The 11,203-nt window shown below is 34.4% G+C and overlaps 1 protein-coding gene across 1 annotated transcript; it reads left to right on the forward strand.

Annotated features, from left to right (window-relative positions):
• The first annotated feature begins 5,978 nt into the window (after positions 1–5,978).
• LOC18047761 (ankyrin repeat protein SKIP35) lies at positions 5,979–10,894 on the forward strand. The gene is made up of 4 exons (XM_024188084.1): positions 5,979–6,090; positions 6,278–7,449; positions 8,622–9,054; positions 9,770–10,894. Exons 2-4 carry the CDS (start codon positions 6,809–6,811, stop codon positions 10,574–10,576), a joined length of 1,881 nt encoding a protein of 626 aa, XP_024043852.1. The 5' UTR covers positions 5,979–6,090; positions 6,278–6,808; the 3' UTR covers positions 10,577–10,894.
• The last annotated feature ends 309 nt before the right edge of the window (positions 10,895–11,203 follow it).

Consider the following 11,203-nt stretch of genomic DNA (forward strand, 5'->3'; position numbering starts at 1 on the left):
CTAAATTTAAGATGTCATCGTGTTGATCCTTCAACCGCTCAAGTTGATACTCCGGCTCACTCAAAGCAACAAAAGTCTCTCTATTTGCCTTTTTTGTGAACAAACGAATGCCTAACTTGAATAGATGAGACATTGGTTGGCATCCTGGATGTGTAGCTAACTTGTCGAGAACCTCCTGAACACTACAACCAGGAGGATTAGTACGTATATATGAATCCTTGTTCTTAACTGCCTCACAAAGTTCATCAAGTTGTTTGGTTAACTTAGATGAAATAGATCTTTTCATGTTAGCTTTCTTTAATTGCTTTCTTCTTGGTGAAATATTTTCCAACCGGTCACTACATCATATTTCATCATGGTTGACTTCTTTAGAATTTGCACTATCCACCGGAGTAATGTCATCCTCAATGATAGTTTCAAAACTAGAATGATTGTATAAAGGTAGTGTTACACCATAAGTTGGTGCCCAAGCTCTTACTCATGTTGCTATAACATCACGAAATAATTCATCTAACATAAAAAGTATGGTCTAGGCCCTTAATCCGAAATTTTGCAGCTTCTAGGTGTTTTTGTTATTTTAATTTTAGAATTAGTGACATAAAAATTTAATACATGAATTAAACTTAAAATAACTTGAATTTAAATAACCTACTTGTAACTTAGCCTCCCACCATTCATTTGCAGCTTCTATTGTTTGTCTCCCCACATTCCAACCTAGCCTTGTTTCTCTCCTCACCAATGCATCCCATATCTGCCACTCTTTCTTCACAATATCCCAACAGTTCCTATGTTGCTTTCGATCATAATTTTTATTGGTTGCCGCTGTGAACTTTTCTATAAGATTTTTCCAACCTTACTTACTTAAATGTGTTCCACTTCTATTACCAGCTCTCACTTGCTACACAGCCAAATTAACCCAAATTTCATGTGATTTTGGATCCCAAATAGCTTTGGATTTACCTTGGGAGACACCATCAGTTGTCATCTAATTATAGCTAAGGCTAATAGATATTTATCAATAGACATATCAGCAACACCAAATCAGAGCAAGAATAATAGAAAATCAACAAACATAAACACAATTCGGCAGTAACTAATACCACAACTATCAATATCTTCAAAATATTAAATATCAATTGTTGTAACTTTAATTTTAGTTACTTGTTATTGCACATGCATGTCATATAATATGCAGATCAAACAATATTATTCATTCTGAACAATTCGAACTAAATGCAATTCCTCACTTTACATTATGAACAATAACACTTCTATATGCCCACTTGAATAAAAACCCACGTGAAATAAACAAAAACTTTATAAATTAATAATACAAAATTAATTAAATTTAATTCAGCAACTTAACTTCTACTCCATATTCCACCAATTCGCAAAATATTGCTCTTCGTTCTAAGTTAACTTTATAAGTTTACTTCAAAAAATAATTAAATAAAGTATAACCAAATGGACAAAGAATCAACGGATGAGATTTCCGTTTAATTTCGTATAATCAAAGTATGATATTTCCGTACACACACACACACACACACATTAAAAAATTATCAATAAGATGCAAATTAAAGCATGAGATTACAAAAAAAAAAAAATCTTACTTGAAAGAAGATTAGCGTAGTAATTGTTCTCCTTCTGTTATTTTTTTTTTTTGTTGAATAATGAAGAGGCAAAACAAAAAAAATACATAAGAAATAGGGTTTAAGGGTCTCAATATGGATGTAATATTTTTTTGTTCCTTTGTTAATTTAAGGTTAGTTTAAGAATTATAAAAAATATAATAAATGAGAAAAAAGTTTCTCAAAAGGTCTTTTGGGAAAAGCTAGAAATCCTGACTTCTCCCAAAGACCTTTTAGATTAAAAAATGACTTTTGGTTTGACACCCAAATAGCCCCCAAAAGACTTTTTTTAATTCTAAAAGCAAAAAAAAAAAAAAAAAGCTTAATTAAGCTAACCCAAACACGCACTAAGTATAAAATTAATTCTCAAATTAAAAAATTATCCCCTCCTCGCTTTTCAAAATGTGCTATAAAATAAGATAATTTTGTCAAAATTAATTTTTTAAAAAATTATCAAACATCAAAATTAACTTTTTATTTTACAAAATCACTTTTAAAAATTTTAAAAATAATCTCAAACGGGTCTGAATCTCCTTAACATGATTCTCACTAATCTTTACTATTTGTATTAGTCTATTATTCAATAAGATAGTGGCAAAAAGTTGTATCGTATTAAAGTAATATGATACTAAATGGTGTAAATTGTAAGGTTATTTTTACCATACACTTCACCTCATCCCACTCCACTTCAAATTAAACTAATTTCTTTGAAAACTGACAGGAGAGATCAGCCAACTAAACTATCCTTTCGATCATATAGATCGTTTAATAATATCAAAGATTTTTAGAGAAACGTGAGATAATAGTCACAATACTCATTCAGTGGTGAGTATTCACCATTCTTATATATATGGTTGGGCTTTTTCAAAGAAAATAAAATAAAAAGAAGAAGACGTGGACATTTGTTTATTAATCATCAAACTTCTTTCTTTAAAGACGATGTAATTATGCAATTTCAAGTCGTTTAATCAACCACTAAAAGAGTTTCCATCAGTGATGATGTTGGCCCATCACCTCATTTCCGTAAAATTTATCATGTTTTTAGAGTAAAATACAAAAGATTGATTTCAGTTCCCACTAGCTTGGACACTGCCAACCAAATATAAATTCGTGGGCTCACCGCCACGATTATTATTATAATGCACAATGTGCAGACTGTTTTGCCCCTTTTTGTTACTTCATTTTCTTCCCTATCCTATTTCTTTTACAATTTTTTTTTCACATTCCCCAGAGTATTTTTCTTTCAAGCTTTGAAGAAATGAACAGGAAGAGAGCAACTCTCTTATGGTTTCATTTGTCGGGTCATAAATTAAGATTTCCCAATTATATGAACTTCATATTTGTTTCTCCGAAAGGTGAGAAGGGCAAAATCTAAATCTACTCTTAATCCTCTTATATTTTGATTTTGGTGGTCAATTAAAGAAAATAGATTAAGAAACACTCATTCGAGCTTCTGAAGATAAATTTAAACTTTTTGGAAGAGTAATAAATTTTTAAGAGTTATAAAGAATTCTTTTTATTTCACAACTAATGTGATTTAAAAGTCACGATATGGGCCACTTGGGCTTTAGCCCAGTAGTGAACTATTGTCAAAATTAAGAAGAATTATGAAGGTAGTGATTCGAGTCTTCATAAACTCAACCTCCCTCAATTACGTAAAAAATTGTGTAAAATTAATTTGTAAGTTTTTCTCCCTTACGAAATGCGAGTGGAGCAGAGACATCCCTCGTCTGTGAGGGTCATATGTCTGGGCATGTACTTCACATAATTAATGTAATAATATAAGTCCCAAGTTATATATCTGATTATAAATATCAGTGTAATATCTACTTTAATAGTAATTATAAATTTCTATATAATATAATAATTTGATGTGTATTAAAAAAAAATCACGACATGGCAATACCAAATAAAACCTTAATTGTTACTTATTAACTATTTCTCATCTGTCATTTCTATGTTTCATAATGTATGTTCCGAGTTGTACCATTCTCTTTAATTATACGAAGATTTGGTATGGTTGCTTTGTTGATGCGAGATTCTGGTTACGCCTTCCAACGATCAGGATGTCTGCTCGATCAACCTCACCTCGATCAGGATCTCTCATCGTACGCTTTCTTCTCTAAGTATCCCTGCGTCCACAGAAACAGGTCAGAGCACGCCGGTTGTTTTCCCGGCGTAAACCCTCCGACGCTCAAGTCAGATATGAAGGTTCTGGGAACGCTTGCCACGGATCTTATGGCTTTTCACTAATCTCAGACCTTCCAGTTCTCTCTTTTCTTAGTTCAAATAGCAAAAAATCTCACATTTTTACTTTTGTTGGCTACCTTTTTATAGGCTTCCTCTGAGTCCCGATCTTCCGCAGTTTACGCCCGTTATTCTCCCCACCCTCGGATGTGGATGCCCCATTGTCGTCATTGTGGGCAAATGGAGATGGACCTCGTGCCTTGACTCTCGGATAGGAAGGCACGTCTTGCCAACTGCCGTTGACCGGGTCTCCTCGCCTCGACCCTTAGCAGGAATGACCTTATGCCTCTAACAGGAATTCGGCCTCGCGAATGGCATATTCGTGGACGAGGAGAATATTCCTGCTCGCAGAACTCCGCCACCAAACACCTGCTCATCACGTCTGGTCTCCTCGATGTATTTCCCTCAAACATGCTTAATCCATCAAATGGATTTGTTCGACATATTTACCAAAGATCAATCTATAAATAAATGTACAAGAATATGTAAGATAACAAGTTGCGAATAAGCCTATTTTAATTTAATTTTTTTCTTAAAATTTTGACATAAAATTTGAATTATTAATTTTATATAATTAAATAATAGATTTTTAAAGTCCGAAATATTATTTAATGATGTCGAATCATCTAAGTATTAGATAATATAAAATTAATAGAATATTTAAAATAAGATAATAGTTATGGTATAGTAATTCCATCTTAGAGCATTGGTGATGGCCGTTAAATTATATTAATAAGTATAAATTTAATATTTTTTTTATAATCTTAGCAGTGTTCCACTGTAGTCTGTAAAGTAATTTCAACGTAACCGACCGTTGAGATAAAATAACTTCACATCATAAATAATTGTTAATAAAATAAAATTAAAAAAAAATGAGAGAAAGGTGAAAGTGGACAAAAGAGAAGAGGGTGGAGGTGGACAATGGGCACTTGGACGAGAGCGAGAGGAATATGTGTAATGATTGTAGTGGGAGTGTTTGCATGGATGGGCCCCACTCCGTGACCTCTCCTTTTTTGTGACTCTCATTTTCATACACCCTCTCTCCTTGATATTTTCTAATTTTTCTTTTACAAAATATTTTTTATTTTATTCACAATTCTTTAATTAAATATTCTCTTTCTCCATCTCTCTCAAATAATTAATACACCTCATCCTTTTCAACTTAACCCCCCCCCCCCCCCCCCAAAAAAAAAAAAGAAATTCAACATCACAAAAAAAAATTTTTTTTTTAATAGACAATAACATGGGAGTACTTAGTGATTTATATTTTCTCAAATAAGAATATAGTTTATATATTTATGTCAATAGGACCCTATCCCATATTGAAATGACCCAACTGTCAAGTAACCCAACAGCATTGAATCACCATGGAAGTCTTTGTTAATTGTCGGTGTGACCGTGGCCATCAAGGCGTCAACATGTATTATTATATATACACAATACATTTATGAGGATGTTATATTTAGTAACTAGCATATATATAGTAATATATGGAGTATGACAATATAAAAATATACTAGCGTTAATACTATTTACGTATTTATCTAAATTCGTAATATCACAATATTTGAATAAGTTGTAAAATCTCTTGAAATTATACTATATGATTATCATTTGAATTTCACTCATATTAGAGCATGTGATAAATATAATATTAGGATTGATAATAAAAACTTTAAAATGTAATAAATCTATATTTTTTTAAGGTTCAGCTATGTTGAAGTATTTCTAATATAGAGCAATTCCCAAAATCATTTGATACATGTAGTTAAATTTAAAATAATTGTAACAACGTATATCTAACAGTTCTAAAAAATTATTTTACATTGTAGATATTTTAACGTAACAATTATCATTTTTTTGAAGAATAATTTAATTAATTACCTTGTTATCGTGAAAATAAGGAATCAAACCGACAACTTCATTAACATGAAAGTAAGGAGTCAAAGTGGCAAACTTTCAAATTTAAGTGGACACGATTACTTTGGGTGGGATGGGATGAGACAGGATTGGGGACCTATCTGATAAATATGAATAAGCTTGGTCCTTAATCATGAAACCATAGAACATTAGGGCCAGATTTTATTAATTCCATTAAAAAATAGGCAATTATTTTGGTATCTAAATTTCTCTCCTCCCAAAACCACCCAAAACAGAGTGGGTTTCTTTCTCCCCTCTCTGAGTTTCATCTGTCTTCCCATTTCTCAATCTGGTTAGCTCCATTTCTTTCATGTATTGCTGTTTCTACATCTTTTCTAATCTGTTTTATTAACTTTTATAAAAATTTTGACTTAATCCACAGCTAATGATTTTTTTTTTCTCCAATTGCTTTGTATAATCATTTTCTGCTTCTGGGTTTGTTTATTCATATATTGATGGACATGGGTTTTTTTTTTCAGGGTTGTTATTGGTTCAATGAAAATTTGTAGTGGATTTTGTGAAGAAAGGGGTTTCTAGGGTTTCGTAGTTAATGGAACTTTGGTGGGTCTGAGTTGTTTGTTCATTCCGTGTTAGATTTCATGGGTTTGCTTGCTTTGATGTTTTGATGATTGGTTAGTGTCAATTCAGATCTTTTAAGAAGAGCAAATTATGATATTTGTTGTATAAATATCTTCTTTTTTCGGTTTGTTCTTTTGGTAAGTGGAATTTTCGGTTCAGTTTGCTTTTTTTCCTAAGGATGATATCCGGAATAGTTGAATGACAAAAGGAATATAAGGAAAACGGGGTATTCAAAGTTTTTGGCAATAGGCATCTGTTTTTGATGGAATAGGGATTTTGAGGAAGGAGTCATTTTGAAAGTATTGCCTATATTAGGTGCTTGACTTTTGTTCTTTTCAATGTATCAATTGTTGTTTGATGAGGACTGAGTGTTTATTTCATTAGGAGTTTTTAGATCTTGGAGGATTGGCAGGGTTGTGTAGAGGTTAAGAATGGTAAAGGAGAGATTTTTTGTATCGAAGAACGATAATATGTATTTGGAGGATGGGATTGATCATGAAGAACCCTTTTGTGCTGAAATGGAAGCTGATGAGAATGAGACTGGAACTCCAGCGAATGAAGTTCATGGTTTTACATCGGAAGGAAGCGAGGGAAGTAATGTTGTGTTTTCCAGAGAAGCACCCCTGATTAGTAAAGAGTCAAGAATATCCAGCGGTTGTAGTTGTAGTGCAAAGAATCTGAAATCAAGGAGGATAATTGCAACAGATTCTGATTTTGCTACAGAGAAAATTGGGCATGAAAAAAAACTCAGTAAATCAGAGAGGGTTGAGCTGGGCAAGATGTTTCAAAGTGCGATGAGTTCCCATGATTGGGAACTTGCAGAGAGTCTGATTTTATTGGCAGATCCACATACCCTTAATGATGCATTATGCATTACGCTGGACTCCATTTGGTTCTTGAGGACACAGCAAGAGCTTCATGGAGTGACAGGATTGATTAAGAAGATAATTGCTAATGGTGCTTATGACTTTACAAGAGCAGCCCTCAGGACTTCATTTCTTGCCTCATGTGTTTCAGCTTGCCAGAGCAGAACAATGAGTCTTCAAGACACAGTAACTGTTATGGCCCAGAGGTAATCAAGTTCATACTTTTTAGTAATAGATGGAAGAATAGTTTTTTTCCTCCACTCTTTTCTTTTTGTTCGGTGGAATTCATCAGAATTTTTAAATGGACTCTTTGAACAAGAGGGCCTGCTTGATGCACGTATATTTCCTTAATTAATCTATAAAAGAAACCAGGCTGTTGTTTGGTTTGATGGGTCTATGCATTTGGAGAAAAAGCTTGCTTTGTATGCAAGGAATTAAGAGAATTGTTTTGAGTTTGAATTAAGAGTGGAAAAGATACTGTAAAGAATCAGAGTGAGAAAAAGAGAGGAAAAGAGAAGGCACAAAGCTTGAGCAATAAACCATATCAGTTAATGCTACTTCAACTAAGTGCTGGAAAATAACTGATAACATACATATTTCTAAACTTTTGAAGTATTTCTTAACCTTCTCAGAACATGAAACTAGCTACTTAGAATGCAATGGATGAGCTTGAATCAGAAATCAATTCTAAGCAACAGAACTTCAAATGCACTAATCAGATTATAGATTGACTTTATTTTTGACTGATGGATTCATAATTATGCAATTCTCACCATTGATTGCTTGATAGTGTGTGAACATGAACTAATAATACTTAATATAGAAACTAGGAGTACAGTGAAATCCTTTGCTGGGGTTGCTTTATCAAAAATACCATCTTTTTGCCCTGTCTCACTCCCTGTTGTAAACTGTTTTGTTTCCTTTTGTTGTTTTGAGAATTCTTTGATGGGGCAAACGTGAATAGACGGTTCTTGACTTCTGTCTTAGATGTTGGATAAAATCCTACCTTTTATTCATTTCTATTACAAAAATAAATCTTTTCTTTTTATCCCAAAGAAAGGCAAAAAAATTGGCTTTTATGTGTATACCTGTGGATGTGCTTTTGGAAAAATATTTACATGCAAATATACAATTAGACATTCATTGCATTGTTCTTATGAATTGGTTTCTACTTTTGGGAAGGTTTGCTAGTTGAAATAAACTCCCTTGTCTAAAGAGGGTGTGAATGAAAATTGAGTTCTCGTTCACCCTTAGAATTCATTTGATGTTAGTACATCAAATTTTTGCAACATCTGATGTTTTGTCAACATATCTATTAGAACATTTCTGTTAACATACTGTTGGCATACTTGTTTACTTCATTGTTCCATCTCACCAGGCTCAATGAGCGTCTCCAGGAGTGCAATGGAGATGAGGTACTGAAGGCAGAGGCTGGTGCTAAGGTTCAAAAGTTTACTGAATGGGCTCTCAGATGTATAGGCTTCCATTCTCGTTGCAATGACAATTGTGATGCAGTGAGTCACAGTTCAGCTGTTGAGATCCAACTCCAGTTATCTGCATTTAAGACATTCCTAGATCTCGCAGGCAATCAACTTACTGGAAAAGATTTCACAGAGGCTTTCGATGCTGCTTGCTTTCCTCTTACTCTCTTCTCTAGCTCTTTTGACCCCGGTTGGGCATCTGGGATATCAGCTACTGTGATACAAGGACTGCTGGGTTTGTTGGTGGAAGGTGGTGCAGACAATGTTAACCAGTGTTTCCTCGAAGCCTCACGATTTGGGAGTACAGAACTTGTTCGCATCTTATTGCAGGTAGATATATTCTCTATCGTAAAGTTTCACTGTTAACTTATACAACAAGTGTGTTTCAGCCAGTTGGATAGTTCTAGCAGCATTCGAAACATATATTTTTTGATAGAAATAATTTGAACACTTCTATAAGCACTTCTATAAGCAAATTTGGTGCTATATAGAGCCTAACCAAGTTACATGGTAGTACATTAGAGGTTGAACCTGTTTCATTCCTCACAAGAAACATATAGATTTTCAAATTTTACAGCATATACGACTCTTACCTTAGCTCCACTCTGATTTTTCCTTGTCAGCCTTTGTCTGATGATCCAATAAATTTAGGAGTTGGTACAGGGAAAGTGAATGCAAATTATTAACATTCCAAATAAAGAGTTTTTTTTCATGAAATTTGCTTCCCCTTCCCCTTCCCCTACTAACTTTTACTGTTTCTGTCAATGTACAGGTTAATAAACTGTTCCATTCACAAATATTTGTCCATCCTTGAAATTTTGAAAAACACTATTCACTGCATCTATTAATACATGATGCTCACACATGCATGACTGTTCCACTTTCCTTTTAAGGAAAAAATTTAAGTACTGTGTTTAAAAAAAAAAATTGTGCTTTTCATTGCATGAAACTTACTTTGTGATCTATAATTTGTTATGCTTTCACCAAGATTAACTAACATTTTTGTTCATAATTCTCTTTTGCTATGCTGGATTTATTTGATTAGATTGCCCAAAGGAACAGTTTGGATGTTGATGTCGATCTGGCCTTGGGTTTTGCTTCACATTATTGCAAGATTGGTACAATGGAGTGTCTGGTGGAAGAAGGTAACGCCGTGGCTTTCTTGGGTCCTTTGATGAGAGCAGCTGAGAGGGGTTGCATGCAGGTTGTCCAGTGGTTTGTGAAAAGGGGTTGCCGCGATATGGATCTCTGCCTTGCCCTTACAGCTGCCACGTCCAGTAGCCAAGTTGAAGTTGCTGCCTATCTCCTCCCTCATGTCCCTCAGCATGTCCTAGCAGCCCTCAGCATTGAGATTCTCAAGGCTGCTGGTGAAAGGAGTGGTGGTTCTCTTGATGGTGTGGCATTTCTTCTCCATTCTGATTTCTTAGGTGACCCAGCTGCTACCTATGCAGTTGCAGACAGCATTGCTAGGTCTGATGATGAGGGTGTTGCTCCTGACCTGAAGGTTTTTCTTCGGGAGCACTGGTCAGAGGCAGCTTTCTTGGATGGATTAAAGCAAGGGGATGTCCATTACATGAATCTATTAAGGATTTTGAAGTGGGGTGAATCTCCTATTTGCTTAAGAGATCTGCCAGGCCCTCTGAGGGTGGCAATTACATACCTGCCACTGTATAGAGAGTGTGTCAAGGCAGGTGGTCATTTGCTATCTCAAAGGCTAAGAGGGCAACTTGTCGAAGCCGTGAGAAGGCTTGGAGGTGGGGTGTTGCAAGAGGTAAGCCATGGCAGACAGCTCTTGGCAATTTTGGAACATCACCTCCCTCCATTTTTGGTCCAACCTGCTTGCACTGGTTAGCAAATTTTAACTCTCGGGTTTAAGAATTTCACTTCACTTTTTACCTCAATATCTCCATGTGTTATAGATAATAATAACGTAATACCTGTGTTAAAGGCAACGGCAAAGCTTTTAATGTTTGTCCAATTTTCCTTCCATCATGTGGTTGGCTGAAATCCTTAGTTCTCTCTGTAGTCTGCAATTTTCATGTGGCTTAATATGTGATATTTTGATGGATATGCGTGTTGATCTATTTTGTAAGACACAAAGCAACTGTTTGACACAAAAAGAGTTAATATATGATGGGAATGTATATTGTAACACTCTTCTTGTTCTTAAGCTCTTTGTTCGTTTTCCAAATCCTTCTGATCCAATTACCAGTATTTACAACAGAAAATTTGTAGATAGTTCTGTTATGCCACTGCTTGACTATCTAGGATAGAATACCAATTCCTTTTCCCCCTTTAAATATACAACGAGGGGACTTGAATGAACTCTTTTTATGCTTGTGGACTTTTTTTTTTTTTAAAGGTAGGAAGTTGGAGAAATCCTAAATTAATTTTGTAGCTCCCATTTTTTTTTTATAGAATTACAACTTTAGTGGCCCGTTAAAATGAGCTGTGCGAGAATTACTTAAGTTCATAATTC

Source organism: Citrus clementina, unplaced genomic scaffold (genome assembly GCF_000493195.1).
Source record: "Citrus clementina cultivar Clemenules unplaced genomic scaffold, Citrus_clementina_v1.0 scaffold_3, whole genome shotgun sequence".
Lineage (NCBI taxonomy): Eukaryota > Viridiplantae > Streptophyta > Magnoliopsida > Sapindales > Rutaceae > Citrus > Citrus x clementina.

Coding starts and splice junctions, on each gene's coding strand:
- LOC18047761 (XM_024188084.1), top strand. CDS start 6,809: ATGGTAAAGGAGAGATTTTTTGTATCGAAGAACGATAATATGTATTTG. Junction 7,450..8,621: donor GTAACTGTTATGGCCCAGAG/GTAATCAAGTTC, acceptor CCATCTCACCAG/GCTCAATGAGCGTCTCCAGG. Junction 9,055..9,769: donor TTGTTCGCATCTTATTGCAG/GTAGATATATTC, acceptor TTATTTGATTAG/ATTGCCCAAAGGAACAGTTT.